Genomic DNA, 26,988 nt, shown 5'->3' with positions numbered 1-26,988 from the left:
CGGGACAAGTCTCTGAAAGTCCTTGAGTGGCCCAGCCAGAGCCCGGACTTGAACCCGATCTAACATCTCTGGAGAGACCTGAAAAACAGCTGTGCAGCAACGCTCCCAATCCAACCTGACAGAGGTTGAGAGGATTTGCAGAGAAGAATGGGGTTAACTCCCCAAATACGGGTGTGCCAAGCTTGTAACGTCATACCCAAGAAGACTCGATGCTGTAATCGCTGCCAGAGGTGTTTCAACAAAGTACTGAGTAAAGGGTCTGAATACTTATGTAAATGTGATCATTTTATTTGTATAAATAAGCAAATATTTTTTTTAAAACTGTTTTTGCTATATCATTATAGGGTATTGTTTGTAGATTGATGAGGGGGGAAAAACAATTTAATCAATTTTAGAATAAGGCTGTAAAGTAATAAAAAAAATGAAAAAGCCTTGGGGTCTGAATACAGTCCCAAAACACTGTACATGTATAACTTTATGAGCTGGATTGCCTGTCTTTGCAATTAGCTTATTTTGGTTTGGTTTAGTTAGCAGCCTCCATTGAAATTCACTATTACTCTGGTAATAGATGCCCAATGGGCTTTGTTGCTTTTGTTGGCAGCCCCTTGTGTACTAAACTGGTAATACCGTATATCCCGCTATGAGAGAAGGACAACATGACGATATGTAAATCTGGATACCACCCAACCCTACTAACAATATCACCAGGCTGTAATTCTGAAGGGATGTTCACCCCTATTCAACCATGTTGGTGTGGTCAGTGTTACACCACTATAATAAATTATCTCTGGGAATGTACCATCTGTGTGGGGGGGGGATATAGGTGTGACTTTATAGTGGCTTGTCCGACTGAGTTCAGATGAACTCCACTAAGAATTACATCTGTTAAACAGGCAACAGGCAACCCCCCCCCTCCCCTGTAAAAATACATGAACTGCAGCTACAAAAGTTCGCCACTTTGATCATGGCCTCATCCAATCCAGGGAACACAAAATCTGTGTTGTCTAAAGCCGATGTTGTAACAACAAAAATATATAATATTCTGTACTTTAAAATGTTTAAATCTAACCAGATTCCTTTATAGTGCATGGGACCAGGGCACAGAAAGAACACCATTGTGAGAAACTCAGACCCTGGAAAAGGATTTGTGTGACTAATAATTGAGCCGGTTCCCTCCACTGCCACACAGCACCAGAGAGAGAGAGAAGAATGGAAGTACACAGTGCAGACACCACACAATCACCACTGTTGTACTGGGCACTTCATAAGGATTCAGATTCCCTACCCTTCTCCTTGACGTTTCCTATTCAACCTGCCACAACTCTATGGTTGTATCCCAAATGGCACCCTATTCCCTATGGGTCCTGGTCAAAGGTAGTGCGCAATATTTGAAATAGGGTGCTATTTAATGACTTCTTAGATAGATGGGGAAAGTGCTTATTGTTGCAGGTGTGTGGGAATAATGCGATAGCGTCATAGAAAAGACAAAACCTACACACTGGTCTTGCTTGTTTCATTTTGAATTAAAACAAGTGGCATGAGCAAGAGCAGAGTGCTGGTTTCTCTTTTCTTTGAAGGACATGGCCTGCGTGAACAGAACAGATTAACTTCATTGCCAGGCCAGCTGTATGATGTAAAAAGAACATTCAAGAAGAGAGTGTGGGAGAGAAAATAGTCTCCCTAGCTTCCTGGTAAATGGCTGGCATCTATTTGGAGTTCAGGAACTGAAATGTCAGGAGGCAGACAAAGAAGAAGACACTCAGAATGCCCAGTTCAGCGGAAGATTCTAAGCTCTTCAATATTCCATCATTACTTTAAAACTGGACAGCAAACTTGGGCTTCCACATTTGCAAGCAAATGTGCTTGGTTGAACAAGAGTATTATAATAGTATAATTGTGTTCATACATTAACCTCTGGGAGATGTGATTCAATGAAGGTCCCCTCAATAAAACAGCCTATATTTTTAGCAGGACGAGACAAGTAGACGCAGTATGAAAAAGAAACTGCTGGCTAGGCCCTCTACAGCAAATATATTTCCTTGTTGACAACTCATTTTAGAAATTCTCACTTGATGCGATCTCCCAGAAAATTTGGTAACCAGTTTTGAGAAATCACAAACATCCCAATATAGTCTGGGTATATCTTTAAAACAACTATATCTTTAAGAAGCAGGAGAGCAGTGAGTCGTCTTACCTTCACCCATTGGGACTTCATAGGTGGCGTTGAGAGATCCCTCTGGCATGACACTGCGGCCTCGGGAACTGCAAGAACACATGACGATGCAGGATTAGGACAGCGAATGAAAGCCCTCGTCAGATCCCCCTGTCAAGAGACTAGAGGACCACAGTTAAAAATCACCCATCTTGTGACATACTACTGCTGTGCACAGCTGCTGACCAGAGTCTTGACAGCTCATCAATCCCACAACGCACCATTACAGGAAGTGCCATAATCCTCCTTTCCCCCAAAAGAGGAAGTACAGGTCTGCTCACTAAGGTAATTATGCGTGGGAAAGTCGTCAGTTGTCATTTGAAACAAAATGTGTTTTTTTTACAGTGTAGGTGTTATCTTAGCTGCTGTGGCCTGGAAAAGCACTAGAAACTGAGATATCATGTTTTTCCAGCTGGACATTTTTAACAGACAAAGAAAAATCGTACCTAGACTGATTTATGGAGAACTCTAGACAGAACTTGGATATATCATCGCCACTCAACATTGCAAATCATGCAGGTGTTTCAGCGAGCCGGTTTAACAGCTCCCCTAACTCTTAACCATGCTGAACACAGCAGGAGAAATTCAACTTAACCTCAGTATGTATTAGAAATAAAATAAGTTCCAAATCCTGTGAATAATTGCCTCAAGCTGCCGCAAAATTGTTATTTTTATTGCACAAACTTTTAAAAGTTTATAAAATAGCTCTAATGATTTGTAACTTGGCAAAGAATCCCCACTCAGCAATATATCAATTGACTCCCATTTAAAACAAATCCTAAAATAAACTAAAAATGTAGATCCCACGGGCCACGGCAGACCAAACTTTCCTTGGACACCAAGGTGTTTGCCAGCCTAATAAGTACATATTAAATAGTCCGTATATAATTACTGTGGTCCAATGTGCCTCTTCATGTGGTCTGAGAAAACAGATTCCACCAATGTCTTTATGGTTCTTCCTACATCTTGAATGTCCACCAGACTACTTAGGGGGCATTCAAAAGAATCCAAGAAGTGAATCCATCTCACATCTTCAAATGGTCTTTAAGCTGTTACTTCATGCCACTAATGCCAGGCTTTCCAACCAACCACAAACTCCAGTGTACTTTTCTAACAGTCCCATATTCCATGGTGTGACAGACAACACAGTAGAAATATGCTTCTTGTAAGGTATTGTCCATGACTTCTGGCTTTGTCTGTCTGGGTGGCTGTCTCAGTCCACAGTTCTATTCACACTGTGCAAGTTTGGCAAAACACTACATTTTCCACACACAGGACTAACTTACTTGATTTTCCACAGGGCAAGAAAGCAATAAATTAGGGGCACTGACACAGCTACTTCTCCAATCCAAATTTCCTCTCACTCCTCCCTTCAGTCATTTAAAAAGGTTGAGGGCACAGTGGATTGACGCAGTCAGGCCCTCGGTGAGCTCAAAGCACCATTGCCCTTGTATAAGGTGGGTCTGCAGGCAGCCTATTCATCTGTTATGCTTGGGGTGCAGCCAATGCAATTACAGTGGGCCAATATTTATTTATCACACCATTTTATTACACCTTTAAGCACTTTCTGCTTGCTCTCACCTCAGACAACTCTGAGCAGCACTAAACCATTAACGTAAATTGTTACAGAAAGCAGTGCTTGACTTGGACTGAAATAGGTGCCAGTACTCATGTTGGGTGCCAGGGCTGTTTATATTTAGGTCCAGGAGCTCCACTAAACTTTAGAGCTAATATTCTATAAGAGGAACAGGAGCTCAAGCAGAACATGAGGTGCCGGTACTCCTCTCCGGTGAGCTCCTGCCCAAGTCAAGCACTGACAAAAAGTATATTGCGCATGAAGTCTGAACAATATTGCACCAGGGAAATTGTATTTTGTTTATAAGAATTGTGGACTGACAATTTCACACAATATGAGTAGTTACTACAACCAAAAAGTATTGTGCTAAAAATCTGTTTGAATTCATGAAGTAAAAAACAAAAAAAGTATTGTGAAACAAAAATGGAACTCAAATGCCTTTTAATTCAAACATAATAGAACATTTTCAATGCACATCCTGGGATCTTGGTTAGTGGTGTTGGTTGAATGGGGGCTTGTAAAGCTCTATTGGTGTTGGTTGAATGGGGGCTTGTAAAGCTCTATTGGTGTTGGTTGAATGGGGGCTTGTAAAGCTCTATTGGTGTTGGTTGAATGGGGGCTTGTAAAGCTCTATTGGTGTTGGTTGAATGGGGGCTTGTAAAGCTCTATTGGTGTTGGTTGAATGGGGGCTTGTAAAGCTCTATTGGTGTTGGTTGAATGGGGGCTTGTAAAGCTCTATTGGTGTTGGTTGAATGGGGGCTTGTAAAGCTCTATTGGTGTTGGTTGAATGGGGGCTTGTAAAGCTCTATTGGTGTTGGTTGAATGGGGGCTTGTAAAGCTCTATTGGTGTTGGTTGAATGGGGGCTTGTAAAGCTCTATTGGTGTTGGTTGAATGGGGGCTTGTAAAGCTCTATTGGTGTTGGTTGAATGGGGGCTTGTAAAGCTCTATTGGTGTTGGTTGAATGGGGGCTTGTAAAGCTCTATTAGTGTTGGTTGAATGAGGGCTTGTAAAGCTCTATTGGTGTTGGTTGAATGAGGGCTTGTAAAGCTCTATTGGTGTTGGTTGAATGGGGGCTTGTAAAGCTCTATTGGTGTTGGTTGAATGGGGGCTTGTAAAGCTCTATTGGTGTTGGTTGAATGAGGGCTTGTAAAGCTCTATTGGTGTTGGTTGAATGAGGGCTTGTAAAGCTCTATTGGTGTTGGTTGAATGGGGGCTTGTAAAGCTCTATTGGTGTTGGTTGAATGGGGGCTTGTAAAGCTCTATTGGTGTTGGTTGAATGGGGGCTTGTAAAGCTCTATTGGTGTTGGTTGAATGGGGGCTTGTAAAGCTCTATTGGTGTTGGTTGAATGAGGGCTTGTAAAGCTCTATTGGTTTTTGGTTAAATAAGTGCTTCTGTGAAGCTGTAATGGTTTTGGTTGAATAAAAGGCATTTAAAATAGTCAGAAAACATGAACGCAACATAATTGAGCAACTAAATAATTGGGTATGATATTGTAAATGTGTGTGATTACAAATGAGTAAAAGACGTATTAGAAATTGGGTGGTTCGAGCCCTGGATGCTGATTGGCTGACAGCTGTGGTATATCAGACCGTACACCACAGGTATGACAAAACATTTATTTTTTCTGCTCTAATTACATTGGTAACCAGTTTATAAATTGCAATAAGGCACCTCTGGGATTTGTGGTATATGGCTAATATACCACGGCTAAGGGCTGTGTCCACGCACTCCGCATTGCGCCGTGGCTATGAACAGCCCTTAGCTGTGGTATATTGGACATATACACCACACTCCCCCAGGCCGTATTACTTAATTTTACCATAGCTGCAACAGTCAAATGTCTCAAAAACATTACGATGATGTGTGTGTCGATTAATGGGGGGTGATTAATTAAGCCATTTTAAAAACCTGTACAAGTGTGAGGTGTGAAATGGAAATGTGCTTTTTGCATATCCTCAACTCCCTCGAAGAGTGGGGTCCCAGCCAGGGATCAGCCATTACTGACGGCGACCATGGAGCAATTCTGTTTAAGGCGACAGATTTTTCACCTTGTAACCTTTTGGTTACTAGCACAGCGTTCTAACCGCTAGACTTCCTGCAGTCGACATACTTAGGGCTTCAAATGATCCAATGATTAGATGTTTTTTTTTTATTATTATTTTTTTTTAAATACGCTAAAACATTGATTATAATTTGTTTTACTATCCTTTTAATACAGTTATGTCGATGGTGCCTGAGAACATGATGAAGCAGATCTGTAACAGCAGTGTGTTCCACTCAGAACAAACAGCTGAAGGAATACAACAACTAGACGTACAATTGTCCCATAATCCTCATGGTTCTCAACCATCCCCACTCAAGTAAGGCATATCATGCCATTCCACAATCATGAGTTCTGCTGGCACGAGAAACACATTGGCTGAGCTCATCCCCGGAGGCCAATCTTTTAGAGATAGTGAAACCTGGCTTTTCTTTTGCTTAGAATGATTCCTGATAAAAAAAACAGTTGGTTGCTTCATTGATGCGTAATGAAAACAAAACAGAGAAGATGGCATGATGGCGGCAGGAAAGATTCCACCTTACGTGAGCACAACTGACTCAGTAGCCTTTACTAGAAGAATGTGAAGTTTGAAATGGGACAATAGTAGCTGCAATATTCAAAGTAGTAGTTTTAAGGCTACTATAAAAAAGTAATTGGTGCACATTAATGTTATAAACGTATCGTTAATTTTATCGTTATGATTCAGTCAATTTATAATGATATGGATTTGTCCATATCGCCCAGTTCTAGTAAATTATTCCAAAAAGTGCATTACTCCTGAACAGTTTGAACAACGTTGAAAGATGTTTTTTTAAACGTACTGAAAACTAAATGACCTGTATTATGTTGATAAGAATTGTAGATTGGAATTATTTCTGACAATATGAGTGGTTAAAACAAAGTCAATGTTTCTTGTGTTGAAAGAAACAATGTTTGGATTCAGTCACTCAAACACAAAACGGAACTCAATTGCCTATTGATATAAAGTACTAGAACATTTTCAATACACTTCCTGGGATCTTGGTTAGTGGGTTTGGTTGAATAAGGGTTGTGAGAAACTAATTTCAGTTACAGCCAGTAGATGTCCTTACTCAGTCACTGCCCTCAATAATGAATTGCAGTAGTGAGTGATTGTCTCCACAAAAGGTATTTAAATCGTCAGAAAACATGAACAACACATCAACATAATTGAGCAACTAAATAATTGAGTATGATATTGTTAACATGTGTGATTACAAATGAGTCAGACTAAATATACCCAGGCTGCAACAGTCAAATGTCTCAAAAAAACATTACGATGGATGAATGATGGAATAGGTCTAGTCAGATTGTTGTCTGATTTCATGCTGTCTGCATCTTTCAAAACTCATTATTTTCTTCCCATTTATAGCGACAGTGTTTTGCTAGAAGTAAATCAGAAATCACGAGGCCAAAACTGAACATCTTCCGCTAACTTTAGACACACTTATGACTAGTATAGTCAGGTGACTAGATTCTGTATCCCAGTAGAACAAATGCCCTTTAACGTCCTTGAACTGGGTCAAGTCTGTTTCACACACAGGAGGCTGCAGAGGGGAGAACGGCTCATAATAAATGGATGGAATTCCACTCCAGTCATCACCACAAGCCCGTTCTCCCCAATTAAGCTGACACCAACCTCCTGTGCTTTCTTTCACACCATGTCTGGAGGCCAATGTTACTCGTGTATATTTTGACTGGGAAAATAAACCAAAAACCCATCTCCCCTATAGCAATACCACATTGGTTTATGCACCTGTTGATTTCCTGAGGGGTCTCACTGACCAAAAGCACCGTCCAGACAGAAAAAGAGATGTCTCACAACTTTGCTGAACAGAAGTATTTATTTGGAGCTTGGTATTGAAGCCTATTAAAATCAACCATTTCAAATAAGGGGTGCTTATATTTGTCCTGGTTCACTGCATGTACAAGTGGGTAACCTTTACAGGTGTGAAATGAAAATTTGTATTTTTTTTTTGCATATCCCAATTCCCCCTGGGATCACGGCCAGGGATCAGCCATTATTGACAGTGACCTTGGAGCAATCGACAGATGTTTCACCTTGTTGCTCATTTGAATTCATGAGCTGACCTTTCGGTTACTGGCCCAACGCTCTAACCGCTAGGCTACCTGCCGTCGACAAACCTACGGTACCAAATCATCCCAATTGTTTAAAAACATTTTTGGGGGGACTATCCCTTTAACACATGCTTATGTGGAGTGTGCCTGAGAAAACATGATGAAGCAGCTCTGTAACAGCACAGTGTGTTCCACTCAGAACAAACAGCTGAAGGAATACAACTAGACATGCAATTTTCCCACACGCCTCAGGGTTTTCAACCATCTATCTGTAAATTCAATAGTCTGTAAATTCAATTTCACTGTGAGTGAGTATTGAAGCTCAAGCACACAGGTAACTGCCAAAATAAAGAACCCGTGAGTACATGAGGGATACAAAGAATATTGAAAGCGGGTGCTTCCACACAGGTGTAGTTCCTGGGTTAATTAAACTATTAACATCCCATCATGCATACAAATGCTGGGAATGTCATTATTCTGGCCATTGTTTTGTCTACCATGGCTAAAAGAAGCAATCAGTGACTTTGAAAGAGGAGATACGAAAGAGCATAGGGGGTTTAAAGTGTGTGTAGTCACCAGATCTCAACCCAAATTATGGGAGATTCTGTAGCAGCGCAGGAGTGTTTTCCACCACGATCAACAAAAACATTTTGTGGAAGAATGGTGTCGCATCCCTCCAATAAATGTACAGTCACTTGTAGAATCTATGCCAAGGTGCATTGAAGCTGTTGTGGCGGCTCGTAGTGGCCCAAAGCCCAATTAAAAAGACACTATGCTGGGGTTTCCTTTATTTTGGTAGTTACCTGTAGAACACAAGGTTCAAAAGTTGAGGAACATCCTGGGATAGTAGCCTGGGTTTCCGGCAACGCAACGTTAGATGTCCACTGGGGACTGATATGTGGTGTGCAATAAAGGGCCGGGGTGTGATAGCTTCACCCAATCACGTCCACTAACGTGTTGACATATCTACAACCGTCCATCCCTAATCAAAACTATGGGCCAGGCTTTGGGTCAAGTCCTGCATTATTCCCCTGACAATCCCTCATTTCTTCTCTGGCGAGAACACCGAAGTGGGGGCGCTTGGGAGGGGGGGGGGGGGGGGGGGGGAATCAAGATCTGCTTTGTTCCTAGTGCACATCCTTTGCCTGCGCCTCAGGGCCTGAGCCTGTTATAGAAGCTAGTATGACCAGTGAGGGAGAAGGCTTAACAAATTATATTCAAAAAGGGGGGTTGCATGGATTCCTAGATCCATGTTAGAGGAGTCAAACTCCTATTAACACCTCAATGTCAGCAGTAGATACAGGTAACTGCCCAAATAAAGGAAACACTTGAGTAAATAAGGGATACAAAGTATATTGAAAGCAGGTGCTTCCACACAGGTGTGGATCCTCAGATAATTAAACAATTAAAATCTAATCATGCTTAGGATCATGTATAAAAATGATGGGCATGTCATTATCCTGGCTACTACCGTATGGCTATAGCATGACAATGCCCCCATCCACAGGGCATGAGTGGCCACTGAATGGTTTGATGAGCATGAAAAATGATGTAAACCATATGCCACGGCCGTCTCAGTCACTGGAACTCAACACAATTCAACACTTATGGGAGATTCTTGAGCGGCGGCTGACAAGAGGTATCCACTACCAACAGCAAATTATGGAATTTCTCATTGAAATGGAGTTTCAGACAAGAAGAATCTATGCCAATTTATGTTGGTGTTTCCTTTATTTTGGCAGTTACTTGTATGTACGACCAAGAGGTTGGAATTAAGGCTGGGCGATATATCGAATGAATTCAATGAATTAAATTAATGTTTTAGTGCGATATTCCAAATAAACATTTTTTTTTTCCGTTTTTAGTAGCGTTTATGTCCCCTTGTTTTCATGTTGTCTTTTTGGTCTAGTCTCCTGAGACGTGTGCACCTTCCCATTCATTCACACACACACACACACACACCAACGATGAGAGATCACTTCTTCACCTCTGTCAAGCGGCTTCAACTCACTATTTGCAATTTGGTCCAGCAGAATCGGTCATATGGACACCAAAACACGTGGAGACATTTTACTGTAATAGAGGAGAAGTTACCTTTTATAATGATCTGTTTTAAGGCTCAGCTACTCAAATTGCATGCAGATCCGACACTACTAAAACACGAGTATCAATGAACATTCATTGTGGCACTAGCAGCATTTCAGCCAAAGACTGTTATACTAGCTGTCTAGTCCGTTTCATAAATGTGCAATAAGCACAAAACAATTATACTGAACAAATACATAAATGCAACCATTTCAAATATTTTACTGAGTTACAGTTCATACAAGACAATTAATTAAGCCCAAATCTATGGATTTCACTTGCCCACCCACTGAGGAGCCAGGCCCAGCCAATCAGAATGAGATTTTCCCCCACAAAAGGGCTTTATTACAGACAGAAATACTCCTCAGTTTCATCAGCTGTCCAGGTGGCTGGTCCCAGACTATCCCGCTGGTGAAGAAGATGGATGTGGAAGTCCTGGGCTGGCGTAGTTACAAGTGGTCCGCGGTTTTTAGCGTGGTTGGACGTACTGCCAAATTCTCTAAAATGATGTGGCTTATGGTAGAGAAATTAACATTAAATTCTCTGGGAACAACTCTGGTGGACATTCCTGCAGTCAGCATGCCAATTGCACACTACCTCAAAACTTGAGACATCTGTGGCATTGTGTTGTATGACAAAACTGCACATTTTAGTGTGGCCTTTTGTCCCCAGGGCAAGGTTCACCTGTGTAATGATCATGTTTCATAAGCTTCTTGATATGCCACACCTGTCAGATGGATGGGTTACCTTGGCAAAGGGGAAATGCTCACTAACAGGGATGTAAACAGATTTGCGAACAAAATTTGAGAGAAATAAGCTTTTTGGTGCGTATGAAACATTTCTGGGATATTTTATTTCAGCTCATAAAATATGGGACCAACACTTCACATGTTGTGTTTATATTTTTGTTCAATTTACAGTGCATTCGGAAAGTATTCAGACCGCTTGCCTTTTTAAACATTTTGTTACGTTTACAGCCTTACTCTAAAATGGATTCAACTGTTTCTTTTCCTCATCAATCTAGACACAATACCCCATACCGACAAAGCAAAAACAGGTATAGAAATGTTTGCAAATAAATGTTACATATTCAGACCCTTTAATCAGTACTTTGTTGAAGCAGCTTTGGCAGCGATTACAGCGTGGAGTCTTCTTGGGTATGACGCTACAAGCTTGTCACACCTGTATTTGGAGTGTTTCTCCCATTTTCTATGTAGATCCTCTCAAGCTCTGTCAGGTTGGATTGGGAGCAATGCTGTACAGCTATTTTCAGGTCTCTCCAGAGATGTTCGATCAGGTTCATAGCTGGACTCTGGCTGGGCCACAAGGACATTCAGAGACTTGTCCCGAAGCCACTCCTGCGTTGTCTTCGCTGTGTGCTTAGGGTCGTTGTCCTGTTGGAAGGTAAACATTAGCCCCAGTCTGAGGTCCTTGAGCAGGTTTTCATCAAGGAGTTATTTGTACTTTGCTCCGTTCATTGTTCCCTCAATCCTGACTGGTCTCCCAGTCGCTGAAAAACATCCACACAGCATGATGCTGCCACCACTATGCTTCCCTGTAGGGATGGTGCCAGGTTTCCTCCAAATGGATATTGGCCATATACCACACCCCCTCTGGCCTTATTGCTTAAGCATATCAGCATTGGTCTTTACGCTAGCCTGAAGAGGAAACATCATGGTTCAACTTAGGCAGGATCAACTGGTGACATTTGGGGGGACTGACAGAGCTGACCCCTCAGACACAGCCGGCTGCGATTGGGAGTCCCATAGGGAGGCGCAAAATTGGCCCAGCATCGTCCGGGTTTGGCCGGGGTAGGCCTTCATTGCAAATAACAATTTGTTCTTAACCGACTTGCCTAGTTAAATAAAAGGTTAAATTAAATGTTTACAATTCTCATACACCCCAAATATTCTTATAGGAATGTCTCAACTCCAACTGAGGCAAAGCCAAAATGTTGACGGTTTAGTGCAAACAAAACAAGCCAGAGGGGACAGAGATGGGAAGAGAAGGAGGACAAAGCAAGAAAAGAAGGTAGCAGTGGCAGAGCTTCAACAAAAGATGCTGACTGGCTCACTTCCTGAATCCTGACAACATAACTGGCTGTAGGGTCTACGACCCATTCAATGAGTCTTTGGAATGGGTACTAACAATGAGGACCACTCTGGAAATGACCCTCATGGTTGCAAGTTAGTCTCTTCTAAGGGCGTTTTCACACATAGTTCTGAGCTATAGATCAAATAACTTTGATTATGTGCTACATTGTATATACATGTTGGTTGGTCCAGTTGCTTTCTTATTGCCAAACACACTAAAATGCTTTGACAACCACTTGTTCAAGACATTTGTTTTATTGGAGGAAAACATCTCACGCTAAATCCATTCTATGATTATCAAGAAGAATAACTTGTGTCCCAAAACATCATTAGTTTGGCTTTGGTCTTCCAACAACATGCGGGAGAAAACCATAGCTGTTGTAACCGCTAGTGAACAGGTTAGATTCTGTAGCCTATATCCCTGGTAGGTTATAGCACCCTCTCCCCTAATCTGCATCAGATGCCTCAAAATGCACTGCTACTGACAAAATGTTTCAGAGATATTAAGTTGAGGAGGGCTACTGTGTGCATTTCATCAAACGCTCGCAGTCAAACAATCAATAATACTTCTCACCTGCTTTGAACCGCACCATGGCGCGAATGGAATCAGACCAAGACCATACTTTTTGAGCGAACCACAGTAAGTTGTTAAGTCCAAACTAACCGAACTAAGCGGGGAAAAAAAAAATATTTGTTGTGAAAGCCCCATAAGGAAGAGCAAGGATAGCAATCATTTAGCTGTAATGACATATGCAAGAGCTGCAGCTAATACAGTTAGCATGTCCATATGACTCAATACTCAAAAACCTAAGACAAAGAAGAAAACTTCAAACCTGAACTTCTTTGAAACAGCTGAAGCTTTGGGTGAGGTAAGTGTGGTGTACTCTATGCTTTACGTATGTTTTAGACCAGGGTTGGACGTTTCGATTTTTGCCCTAGCACTAAACAACGGACTCAAATAATCAAAGCTTGATGAAGAGTTGGTTATTTGAGTCAGCTGTGAAGAGCAAGGGGGGGGGGGGAACAAAAATGTACACCCAGGGAGGGCCCCAGGACAGAGTTTGGGAGAACTGTTATGTCAGAAAGCAACATTATTATGAGTTGTGCCACCCCATTGCGTTGCATATTTCTTGAGACACACTTTCAAAACGCATTGTCTAACACGCTCAGTGGCATTTCTAGTTCACAAAATGTGTATGATGTCACTACGCTTAGAAAAGCTGTAGACTATAAAAACCCTTACTGTAGGGCTTCCAGTCAACCCTTCAGATAAGGGCCAGAAGACAAAATGGGAAGACTCACTTTTTTCACTCAAACTGCCATACACGCTCGTCAAATTCCAGAAGCTTATCTTAGGGCTTCAGAGTGGCACAGCGGTCTAAGGCACTGCATCTAAGTGCTAGAGGTGTCACTACAGACCCTGGTTCGATTCCAGGCTGCATCACAACCGGCCGTGATTGGAAGTCCCATAGGGCGGCGCACAATTACCCCGGCGTCGTCCGGGTTAGGCCGGGGTAAGCAGTCATTGTAAAAATAAGAATGTGTTCTTAACCAACTTGCCTAGTTAAATAAAATAATGAGTGGGATCATTTTTCTGGGTAGGAGGTAAACCCCCTAAGTGTTAGAAATGTACTAAAAATATGCCCATGTGGTGAATCCGCCCCCTCAGTTTCAGAGGCTTCCTGTGAGAGGAAATGTGAGGATTCATCCCTAAAACTCCACTCCAATGAGGCCCTAGAGGACTCTGGGAGTGACACATTCCCCTACTGGGAAAGATGTTAGTTGATAGGCTATATATGGAATATGGACCATCACGCATTAAGCTGGAATAGATTTGCCAGTTTGCCCAGGGAGAATTTATATTTTTTTTGAATGGAATGATCTTTCGTTATTATTTCAAACATGCGTTTACATTTTCACACTAACCAGGTTTCTATCCAACCTTTTTATTCAAGTAAAGTATATGTCTGATAAAAAAAAAAAATAATTAAGCAAAGTCACAACAGGCCTGATGGAAACCTCAAATTTGTTTGTAAACTTTCCAAATGTAGGCAAAACGAAATACGCTAGGCAAGGTGGGATATCACTTTGTTTCTAAAATGATGGCAGTGGAAACACCTTCATGTGCAAATGCTGATATAATAACCATATCAAAGTACACTTGAGAGTCACCAGATGACACGACTCAGGAAAAACATGCAGTTTATTAGGCTACAGATGAAATAAGTTATGATGAACTTCACGGGGTGGTGAAAGTGCAGTGATGAGCTTGATGCTCATTGTCAAAAAAATAATAATCGAGGGTCTTATTCTGGTGACATGATGATTGTTGATTGCCTGCCTTTTGACAAATAAAAATGACCTTGCTATTTTGTCCATAATCATTTCATCATGTAGGAACTGTAGCCTACCCGCAAAACCAGAGTGGGCACATTTGCTATGTTGGGGAGAGGGGATGATCAGAAATAAAAATTTGATTGAAAGACATTTAAGACATTGTATTTTTAAACCGCAAAACTAATGTTTATGTGAACTACGTCATCAGGCAAACCTTTCCCACAACAATTAAATTTAATGGAAACATCTCTGCTGGGAAAATGCCATTTTAGAATATTTGCAATTTGTTGGATGGAAACTTAGACATGAAAATGGAGTATACAAATCAATTCTGTATTATCATAGGATGTCATTGATTTTATTATTGGTATCAAATTGGTAGTTACAGTCTTGTCTCATTGCTGCAACTCCCATATGGACTTGGGAGAGGCGAAGGTCGAGAGCCGTGAGCCCTCCGGAACACAACCCAACCACTGCTTCTTGAAACAACGCCCACTGAACCCTTAAGCCAACCACACCAACGTGTCAGAGGAAACACCATACACCTGGCAACCGTGCACTGCGCCCGGCCTGCCACAGGAGTCGCTAGTGCGCACTGAGACAAGAGCATCCCCTGCCGGCCAAACCCTCCCCTAACCCGGACGACGCTGGGCCGATTGTGCGCCACCCCATGGGTCTCCTGGTCGCGGCCGGCTGCGACTTGAACCAGGATCTCTAGTGGCACAGCTAGCACTGATACAGTGCTTTAGACAACTGCGCCACTCGGGAGGCCCAGTTATTGATTTTTCTAAATTGTATTTATTTATTTGGCTGAAGACTAATCTAAATTTTGAGAGCTTTTGTTTTGCCTCAAGATGGAGGCCATTCTATTTTTTGATGTGTTTTTGGTTCATGTGTTGCTACATCTAAGACTGCTTCAAGTCTGAACATGAGAAATGGAACTGGCCAACAAAAGCCTTACACGTAAAATCATGATACGAGGCAGATCATGGAATGGAACCATTTCATAATCATGAGTTCTGCTGGCAGGAGATACACATTGGCTGAGCTCATCCCTGGCGGAAAATCGTTTCGAGATTGTGAAACCTGTATTTTCTTCTGCTTAGAATGATTCTTGATAAGAACAGTTTGTTGTTCGTTTCAACATTTGGACAATTTGAGAGTCACTGACGTCATTGATGAGCAATGAAAACAAAAGACAAGATGGAAGCAGCAAAAATTCCACACCTCAAATGAGCACAACTGACTCTTTGGAGGCAGGTCTTGTTGCTTGTTATTGTCCTTTGACAAGACAAGACATGTACTAAGAAGCCTTCACAGTTGACAAGATGTGGGTGTCTTTTCACAAGTGCTGTGATCATTTTTAAAAGCAGTGCCACGTCATTCAAACAGCACTTCACCCGACACTTAAATATTTTCCCAAAAACTGTGAACAAACTTACCCTATGCTTACGATGTAGTCTAGTTGCTTTGCATCCCACTTTCTTAAAATAACATTTTTAAAAAGTCACCATACACATGCACCACCATTCATTCAATTACCAATAACATACCTAGCTCAGTGCAAACCTGATTCACAACTCCAGTCATTTAGAAGATACATCTAATTACCAAAGATTCACTTTGGAAAGTGCACTGATGGCTCCAGGAATTATCTTGTGGGGTCCACTTAGGGCCTGTTTCCTGGACATAGTTCATTGCTGGACCTGGACTAAAAAGCACTTTGGGAGTCTCCATTCAACAAGTCCAGGACTACACTGAAGCTGTTCTGGGGAAACTTGCCCTTAAAAATGGGTACTCCTATTTTCTGAAGGAAGACACCCTGACGGGGAGCTGCTTGCTCTCCTTTCCAAACAGGAAAGGCCTCATCCTGTACGGATTGAAGGGTGGGGGGGTCCCTTACTACAGCTTCCTGAACCAAGCTCTCTGGAGAGAGTGGGTCATTTGAAAACCATCCAAGGCAGCATTGTTGTGCCACTGCCATCAGCCAAACCTATTCTGCTATACCTTTTGTCTTCTTACTCAATGACCCGTTCAGACTTCCAGAATGGTACTACTGTGAAGCTTGTGCTAGGATATCATTTACAAATCCTGTGAGTGGTTAAGGCAAGACCTGTGTGTGTGATAAAAATATATATATATATATTTTTTTTTAAATCACACAGTACCAGTCAAGTTTGGACACAGCTACTCATCCAGGGGGTTTTCTTTATTTTTACTATTTTCTACATTATAGAATAATAGTGAAGACATCAAAACTATGAAATAATTCCATATGTTATGTAGTAACCAAAGAAAGTGTTAAACAAATCTAAATATATATTTTAGATACTGCAAAAACCATCAAGAGCTATGATGAAATTGGCTCTCATGAGGAAAGCAACAGGAAAGGAAGTGATTTCTTTATTTAACTAGGCAAGTCAGTTAATGAACAAATACTTATTTCCAATGACGAACTACCCCGGCCAAAACCTAACAACGTTGGACCAATTGTGCACCGCCCTATGGGACACCCAATCACAGCCGTTTGTGATACAGCCTAGAATCGAACCCAGGGTCTGTAGTGAAGCCTCTAGTACTGAGATGCAGTGCATTAGACCGCTGTGCCACTCGGGAGAGTTCTCTGCTCCAGAGGATCAGTTCATTAGAGTTAACTGCACCTCAGGTAGCAGCGCAAATTAATGCTTCAAGTAACAGACATCTCAACATCAACTGTTCAGAGCATGAATCAGATCTTCATGGTTGAATTGTTGCAGAGAAACCACTACTAAATGACACCAATAAGAAGAAGAGACTTGTTCGGGCCAAGAAACACGAGCTATGGACATTAAACCGGTGGAAATCTGTCCTTTGGTCTGATGAGTCCAAATTTGAGATGTGGGAACTCCTTCCAAGACTGTTGGAAAAGCATTCCAGGTGAAACTGGTTGAGCAAAAGCTGTCGTCAAGGCTAAGGGTGCCTACTTTGAAGAATAGTTTGATTTAACACTTTTTTGGTTACTACATGAATCTATATGTTTTATTTCAGTGTTGTCTTCACTATTCTTCTACAATGTAGAAAATAATTAAAAAAATAAAGAAAAACCCTTGAGTAGGTGTCCAAACTTTTGACTAGTACTGCACACACACACACACACTAGGGGAAGTAAAGTGTGTACTGTTATTGACAACAGATAGAAAATACTTATTCGATTAGAGCATCAGGAGTTACTGTCTACATAAAGCAGACTCTTCCTTGCGAGTGTATTCATACAGCATTCCATCCCCAGTCCATTGTGTGATATCGGAGTTGGACCGCAGGCAGACAGTAGTAAAATGGAGAATTCATGGCATGTGGACTGGGCCCAGCAGAGCATTTCAAAGCCCTCCTTCCACAAATGCAGTAGGCTTCCTGCACCACCACTATTGACTGTCCTTGTTAGAGCAGGGTTTCCTTCATTTGTGTATGTGCCCTTCGTGGTTGTAGGGTTAGCAACACACACTTGGCTATAAAAGAACCTAAGCAGTAAGCTTGATAATTTACATGTCGTCACGGCAACAGTTGAGCTCATTGTAAGCACGCCAGGGTAGGTCAGAGAGCAAAATACAGCCGTAGCTGCTAGACCATTAAGGACATTGTACTGCATTCCCTAGTCAGCCATGTGTTCAGGGTAGCACTAGTCAGCCATGTGTTCAGGGTAGCACTAGTCAGCCATGTGTTCAGGGTAGCACTAGTCAGCCATCTGTTCAGGGTAGTACTAGTCAAACAACTGTATGTACAGACCGAAGGTCCCAGAGGCATGAATAGCGATGGCATGTTGACTGAGCATTATGTTCCAAACAAAGAACGTAAAAACTATACCACATGCCTCAGTTGTCCAATGAACAACAGACTGTTGACACACTGTACCGCATTGTTTTCATATTTCCATCACAGACCTTTGCCACATGTCGATGGGGGCAGGAATTTATCGGGAGACAATCGCAGCAAAATGTCAAACACGCTTTCTTTCTCCAGGGCCAGTTGCACCTGATTCACGAAGCTGCCGCTGATCAACCAGATCTCAGCAACAGACAATATAGGACAAAATGTCTTGAGGATCATGGAGTTCTTGAGGCTTGGTGCCTTTGTAGGCCTACATGGCTCATATTTCCTTTTTTTGTGCTAACGGTTTCTTTTCCCACAGGGTGGCCTTTATCTGTCTGGGATCAGAAAAATGGTGAGACTGGATTGGCACCCCAGCGCTGCGAGCCACAGGCCAGATTCAGTCATCCCAGAGAGGAACTGGGTGTGCCTACCACTGCCCCTGCCTTGACACTGCTTAGCCCTTACACATGGGACCTATTGTTGCATACTTTCCACATGTTCCACCACTCAGAAATGCTTCACAATGCTAGTCCCAGCATGAGGGCGTGATTGATGGAGGATGGAGAGGACAACCTTTTTTTTATATATATATTTTTATGTAACAAAATGTGGAATAAGTCAAGGGGTCGGAATCCTTTCCGAATGCGCTGTGTGTGTGTGTGTGTGTGTGAGATATATATATATATCACACACACACACACACACAGCGCATTCGGAAAGGATTCCGACCCCTTGACTTATTCCACTTTGTTACGTTACAGCCTTACTATAAAATTGTTTTCCCTCAATCTACACACAATACCCCATAATGACAGAGCAATACACGTTTAAACATTGTTGCAAATGTATTAAAAAAAAACACCACATTTACATAAGTATTCAGACCCTTTACTCAGTGCTTTGTTGAAACACCTTTGGCAGCGATTACAGCATCGAGTCTTCTTGGGTATGATGCTGCAAGCTTGGCACACCTGTATTTGGAGAATTTCTCCCATTCTTGTCTGCAGATCGTCTCAAGCTCTGTCAGGTTGGAGGAGCGTCGCTGCACAGCTATTTTCTGGTTTCTCCAGACATGTTCGATCGGGTTCAAGTCCGGGCTCTGCATGGGCCACTCAAGGACATGGAGACTTTTTCCAAAGCCACTCCTGTGTTGTCTTGGATGTGTGCTTATGTTCGTTGTCCTGTTGGAAGGGGAACCTGCACCCCAGTCTGAGGTCCTGAGTGCTCTGGAGCATGTTTTTAATCAAGGATCTCTCTGTACTTTGCTCTGTTCATCTTTCCCTTGATCCTGACTTGTCTCCCAGTCCCTGCCACTGAAAAACATCCCCACAGCATCATGCTGCCACCACTATGCTTCAGCGTAGGGATGCTGCCAGGTTTCCTCCAGATTGAACTGCCAAGTGTCACATCTTGGTTTCATCAGACCAGATTATCTTGTTTCTCATGGTCTGAGAGTCTTTAGGTGCCTTTTGGCAAACTCCAAGCAGGCTGTCATGTGCCTTTTACTGAGGAGTGGCTTCCGTCTTGCCACTATCATAAAGGCCTGATTGGTGGGGTGCTGTAGAGATGGTTGTCCTTCTGAAAAGGTTCTCCCATCTCCACAGAGGAACTCTGGAGCTCTTTCAGAGTGATCATCGGGTTCTTGGTCACCTCCCTGACCAAGGCCCTTCTCCCCCATGATTGCTCAGTTTGGCCAGGCAGCCAGCTCTAGGGAGAGTCTTGGTGGTTCCAAACTTCTTCCATTTAAGTATCATGGAGGTCACTGTGTTCTTGGGGACCTTCAATACTGGAGAAATGTTTGCTTTCCTTCCCCAGATCTGTGCCTCGACACAATTCTGTCTCGGCGCTCTACGGACAATTCCTTCAACCTTATGGCTTGGTTTTTGCTCTGACATGCACTGTCAACTGTGGGACCTTAGATAGACAGGTGTATGGCTTTCAGATCATGTTCAATCAATTGAATATACCACATGTGGGCTCCAATCAAGTTGTAGAAACATCTCAAGGATGATCGATGGAGAAAGGATGCACCTGAGCTCAATTTCAACTCTCCTAGCGAAGGCTCTGAATACTTATGTCTGATTTTTTTGTTTATACATTTGCAAACATTGCTAGAAACCTTTTTTTTTCACTTTGTTATTATGGGGTATTGTGTGTATATTAAATGAGAATTTTTTTAATGTAACTAATTTTAGAACAAGGCTGTAACGTAACAAAATGTGGAAAAAGTCAAGGGCTCTGACCGAATGCGCTGTATTATAACATTACGAGACTGAATTCAATCAATTGCAGATCTGTCCCAGATCCTAATACATGCATAGTATTATTAGTATTGGATAGAAAACACTCTGGTTTCTAAAACTGTTTGAATGATGTCTGAGTATAACAGAACTCATATTGCAGGCAAAAACCTGAGACAAATCCAACCAGGAAGTGGGACATTTGAGGTTTGTAATTTTTCAAAGCTTGGCCTACCGAATACACATTGAGATATGGATGAGGTTGCACTTCCTAGGGCTTCAACCGTCTTTTGAGACTTGAATGAGGATTCTACTATAAAGGAGGGGCTCATGAGACCTCTTTGAGTCAGTGGTCTGGCAGAGTGCCTTGAGGCTCATAACGCGCGCTCCTGACAGAGTTACCTCTCGTTCCAGTGCTTTTCTTCAGACAAAGGAATTCTCCAGTTGGAACATTAGATGTTTTATGTTCAAAACATCCTAACGATTGATTCCATACATCGTTTCACATGTTTCTAAAGGACTGTAACGGAACATTTCAAGGTGTCTGGACGAAGTGCCTGCGCCTCATGAAGATGGATTACTGGGCTAAACACGCTAACAACAAGTGGCTATTTGGACATAAATGTAAAAAAAATCTGTCATTTAGTGTCGAACTGGGATTCCTGGGAGTGCCTTCTGATGAAGATCAAAGGTAAGTGAATATTTATGGTGTTGTTTCTAACTTCTGTTGACTCCAACATGGCAGATATTCCTCTGGCTGTTTTGGGTTCTGAGCGCCGTTCTCAGATTATGCTTTTTCCGTAAAGTTTTTTTTTTTTTAAATCTGACACAGCGGTTGCATTAAGGAGAAGTCTCTTTAATTCTGTGAATAACACTTGTATCTTTTATCAAAGTTTATGAGTATTTTTGCAAAATCACCAGATGTTTTGCAATCAAAACATTACTGCACGTAACGCACCAATGTAAACAGATTGTTGGATGTAAATATGCACATTATCGAACAAAACATACATTTATTGTTTAACATGATGTCCTATGAGTGTTATCTGATGAAGATCAAAGGTATCTATATTTCTGCTTTTTGTGACTCCTATCTTTGGCTGGAAAAATGGCTGTGTGTTTTTTTTTACTTGGCTATAACCTAACATAAACAAGCTTATTTTGGTGTTTCTATCCCTCATCATCATCACAGTTCCATTCAGTATTAACCTCCAAAATGAGCTGCTTCTCTGTACAGCGTCTCCACGTCCGGTCCCTCAAGTTTCATTTTGTAACGATTGATGCTCAATATGTTGTGCTTTCACAGTAAAGCTTTTTTTAATTGATTTTATTTTTTTAAAATCGGACACTATGGGTAGATACATGAAAGATGAACAAGTCCAATAAACAAGATGTTTATGTGGGAAAGTTACATATTTAAAAAAAAAAAAAAAAAACATTTTAAAAAAATTCACGTGCTACCTTTTCAGCGGAATGTTGTTGAGGGGTTCCGCTAGCGGAACGCCTGCCCTAGAAAGGTTAAAGGACACATGTAGTTTCGCGTCCATATCCAATGAGAATGTCTGCTAGAAGAACAGCTTACGGGAGGAAGGATTAACACCGCTGATAAAGAGCTAACATTCTGCAATGCGGTGTACCTTTATCTGTAACTGATTCCTTCAGCATTTCCATGTATCGTTCCACACATTTAAATGTTGATGGAAGTCTCTCCATCTGAATAAAGAAAGATACCGTGCTCTGTCATATGCATGATGCCCAGTGTGGCAGTGGAAAGAGTGACTAGCCTGCTGGCAACCACATTTGTGTTGGCAAGGGCTGCATTATTTCAATGTGAACATTGCTTATAACTTAGGCCATTGATTCAACATATCTTACAATGACTCATTGACATAAAAAAACATACAAATGATCCCCTAACATTTTACATGTTCATAATGCACAACAGCAAATATCTATTTGCTCAGTGGTGGCAGTGTACAAAGCCCAAATAACAACCACAAGGTTGTTTCTGTTGACCAAGACACTGATAACGAGGTTTGTGATGAGATAACAACCTGTGTTTCATTGGTCCACAAAGATATTCACAGGTCGGCTCGGGTGATATATTCTTTATACCGTATATACAGGTGTGTTTCAAAATACCGACTGTGTGATTTTCTGTACCGGGGAGGGGGGCATCCCCACCTCACGGGAGGGTGCATGCTACACCACTGCTTGTGACTAACTAGAAGTTAAGTATAAACTATAAGAAATCTAAGATGTATCAAATAAAATGTCATCCAGCTCAGGGTTCCAGCTATACATTTGCTTACTTGCTAGCTAAGTGGCTAGACATCAAGATTCATTTATTGGTTACAGCAGAGACATACAATCCTCTCCTGGATCAAGATCCCTGTTGCACAAATTGTTTTGTGTGTAAAGATTTTGAATAGTGCCCCTTGTGCACACTTCTGGTATTACCATATATCTCATTATGGTACAGAAACTGTATGAAAATCTGGATACCGCCCAGCTCTATTCCCAGGCACTACTGCGCTATGCAAGAAAGATATGAACATGGATGGTAATGCAGAAGGTGACTGAGGCTTGACACTGGAGGTGACAGGACAATGATACTTGGTTATTAACTGTAGAATCCTTAGTAGTGTGAAAGGAACAGAAATTCACAACAAATGCAGAGATGTCTCGAATATGTCTGCAGGCTGTGCTGTCTGAAAGGTCATTAACCTAAGGAATGCAAGGCCTTTGGCCCATCGAAACTCATTCAGAAAGAGATACCAGACATTGAACTATCGACAACACATTACTGAATCCACTGGCCTTGTGGCCAGTGTGGTTTCACAAGTGGGCAGCACGTGATGGTCATTTTTTCAGGTGGCCATGCTCAGGTGCAGTAGCAGGCTTAGCGGTGTTTAGAAAAGTGTGGAGCAAACCCATCTCTAGGCCAACAGAGCAATTATCCCACAGGCTGTTGTAATACAATCAGCTGATGTAAATGGACAAATTGCCAGGTTGACTCTACAATGACGCACATACCCAAGGTGCAGGCATTGATGTATTAAATAACTTACCTTGGAGTAATCGGAGGCTGAAAATATAGGCTAGTGAAATACTATATGGACGTATGGTAGAAAATAGCTGAATTTTTTTTTTAAATTGCAAAGAAATTAGCTATTCCTATTGAGAGATTTGGCCATTAAAACAGGATTGATAGCACTTAGATGCGTACATGAGTCGGGCTCACAGTTCGTCATGTAGCCCTGTCTGCAACCTCAAGATCGGTGTCACCATCGGTCCACGAGAGGATTCCCTCAAGGACAGGGGTCAAACACATTAAACATACTGCCTGCGAAGCCGGAGGGTGGGTTTAGTAAAAACGTTTAATATTCTTTCAAATGACTACAACCAAATCAAAACTGGGTAGAAATGATAATGGACTTAGATTTATACAGTTTCTTGACCGTGTCCAGTTCGCTAATAAATCACTGAAACTAAAGCTCGACGGTCAGGGAGTATTGAAAAGAGGACTATTGTTTGCAAATTTTGCCAGCGAGGAAACAGCTAATTTTCCGAGCGGTCCTCCGCTGAACACTGAATGCAGCCCCCGGGGCAAAATTTGTTCGACACCCCTGGTCTAGGCAAACAGTTAAGACGCTGGTTACTCCTGTGGATCCAGGTTTTAGACCCTGCTCATGGACACGTTGCATCCTATGATAAATACATTTATATGTGTCCCGTTCCACATATGTACAAGTGTGTAACCTGTACAAGTGAGGTGAAATGGAAATGTGATTTGGTTTTTCTTCTTCATATCCCACTCCCCGTCCTGAGAGTGGGGTCACGGCATGGGATCAGACATTATTGATGGTGGGTAGGGTTTAGTGCCCTGCTCATGGACAGGTCGACAGATTTGTTTTACCATGGTTTGCTCAGGGATTTGAACTAGCAACCAACGCTCTAACCCTTAAGACTACCTGCCATCCACTTGTGGTCTCTCCCTCTCTCTCTCTCTTTTGCATTGACAGTATGACAAGTTGTCAGTGATTAGGCTTTTTGTAAGCCGTCCCAACATTGGATCATTGATATACTCCTCACAACCATAGAACAACTTCACCAGAATGTTTCAAAACTATGAGAGCTGCTTTTATCTCAGGCATCTGAACGTGTTACTTTTAAAATGGGTCACAATGTTACCATAAAGCCTTTGTTCAACAATGGTTTGTCAGTGTTGTCAGCTGATGATGACCACAAAATTGCATATTATTTGCGTTAAGCTGCCAGTTTGCTCATATACAACAACTAACACACATTACGTTGTTTGCCCTCCATGTTGTCAGACAGACAGATAAATAACTTTTCTAAGGAATCAGATTTTTTTTTTTTACAACCGACGAAGGAATTCGACGAAAGGCACATTTCCGACACATCATCATACTGTATCAGCTGTAACCTTTCACATCTCATCAATTGACAGGGTTTAAAATGAACTTTTGCAACTTACCGCAGTGCTGAAAGTTTCTAAAACTTTACTGAGAACTCCTTTGTGGCACGACAATGTTGCGGTTACATTCGCAGTATTATTTGACAGTTGTTCAATGACCCTAAAAGTTCAAAACGTTCTTATAATTCCGAGGAGTTTGACTGCGCCTGGACGAGCCGATGTAGGCCAACTGTAGTGTTTGAGTCTGTCGGTACAGTGGTTTTCATGAATTCCACTGACTGGTGAACGCCGCCCCCTTTCCCCTGCGTCCCTCGTTGAACCTATTTTAATATATATATATTTGCATCGTCTTTTTGTCAGCATCAAAAAGACGATGCAAATAAAGAAAACACAGTTATCGAACTTTTTTTTTTATGTTTAACAGCTAGCGTTGGATTAGAATGCACCACGATTCTTCACGGCATAATGAAATGTAAAACATGCGTCAGCAGGAAGTCATCCTTTGCTTGAGATGCACGAGGCATTTTTTAAAAAAGTGGGCTGGCGTGACGAGCAATACTGTAGGCTAGTGTTCGTATTGTCTCAGTCCCTAAATATGCGATGATTGTCATGTTTATTGAAGGTGTAGGCTACATAGGTGTGACAACACGTGTCATGTTCCCCTCGGTCAATGAGATGGTGAATGCACCCAACAAATATCTATATAAATGCACAATCAATCCATTTTTGTTGCTTGTTTCTCTAGTAATCTAGCTTCTTTATCTCACATAATCTCTAAAAGCAATATGGTGTCATGACACATTACATTTTATAGCATATCTATCACTATCAAATGTGTGAGAATTGAACACTGTGTTGGAATTGTTACACCTGCAAGAACTACTACTGTCCATATTGGGCATCTATCCCCGCTCCACCAGTATAAAAGCCATAGATAATCTATGATAACAGCATTGCAATGTCAGACAAATAGCTGCGAGAAATAGCCTACATTAAAGCATGGCTGACTTCCTGCCGGCTGAGTGTGTGAGAGTGATGGATCTTGCAGTCATTCCCTCTCCCCAAGGGATTACAATGTATTGAACAGGTGTGAGAATGGTGTTGAGCCAGTTTCCATTAATCCACACCCACTGCTTGTTTAGGTGTCCCGTTTTTCAACTGGGGCCGTAGTCTGTCTTCTCCAGGAAGGGGAAAGATATTATCTGAACTGTCTATGTTATCTCTCAATCACCTCAAACAGTTTCTGTTGGAAGGTTGGTTGATTGGCAGCTGCTGTGGGAGAATTGTGATACATCAAATCTGTAAACATGACCTTGCGTTGACCCCTGACAGAACATCACACGACAACAGAATATTTTGAACACATCATAAGAGTGTGTTTTGTGGAAAAGGGGACACTAAAAAAGAGCATTCTATAAAGTTTTGTTCTATCCCAAAAACTGTTTTTACTTCTCATCACAGATATGAAAGGACTGGAAAGATTAGGCAATATGGCAGAAACGTAACCTATCTAAATTGTTTATACCCACACAATCATTTCATATCGGAAATGGGGGAGTCAATAGATTATCTGCATGTGACCCTTGTGGATGTGAAATTGATATAGACACTTCACACTCCCCCTCCTGAATAAAGCATATACTGTTTAGCATATCATGCATACTGCGGATATTATTCTCAGGCAAGAAGGCCTACAGTACCGTCATGTCACTTGAAGGTAAAAGCTGCCCCTTACCACAGATCTATAGCAATGATGTATATAAACCCTGGATTGCATATGCTATGTATTGGCCAATGAGAGGCTTAATAGACATCGGCCACCAAATTGGCACTCCCCAGAAGGGGCAGTATTTCAATGAAATGTTTCAAGGACAAAATCACATGTACAGTACCAGATGAAAAGTTTTGACACATCCACTCATTCAAGGGTTTTTCTTTATTTTTTGCATATTTTCTACATTGTAGAATAATAGTGAATACATCAAAATGATGAAATAACACATATGTAATCATGAAGT

The 26,988-nt window shown here is 41.7% G+C and overlaps 1 protein-coding gene across 1 annotated transcript in view; it reads right to left on the bottom strand.

Annotated features, from left to right (window-relative positions):
• The window catches only part of LOC110529353 (pleckstrin homology domain-containing family G member 3), a 117,488-nt gene extending 92,048 nt beyond the window's left edge, over positions 1 to 25,440 (bottom strand). Inside the window, exons 1-2 of the mRNA XM_036984732.1 lie at positions 25,031 to 25,440; positions 2,195 to 2,262 (exon numbers count right to left, since the gene is read on the bottom strand). Of these exons, the coding sequence (XP_036840627.1) occupies positions 2,195 to 2,243 (49 nt within the window). The 5' untranslated portion in view covers positions 2,244 to 2,262; positions 25,031 to 25,440. The remainder of the gene's footprint in view (positions 1 to 2,194; positions 2,263 to 25,030) is intronic.
• Between the last annotated feature and the right edge of the window lie 1,548 nt (positions 25,441 to 26,988).

This window comes from Oncorhynchus mykiss, chromosome 8 (assembly GCF_013265735.2).
Source record: "Oncorhynchus mykiss isolate Arlee chromosome 8, USDA_OmykA_1.1, whole genome shotgun sequence".
In the NCBI taxonomy this organism is placed as follows: domain Eukaryota; kingdom Metazoa; phylum Chordata; class Actinopteri; order Salmoniformes; family Salmonidae; genus Oncorhynchus; species Oncorhynchus mykiss.
Note: the sequence above shows the minus strand (reverse complement) of the source record. Positions and strands in the feature narration are given on the sequence as shown.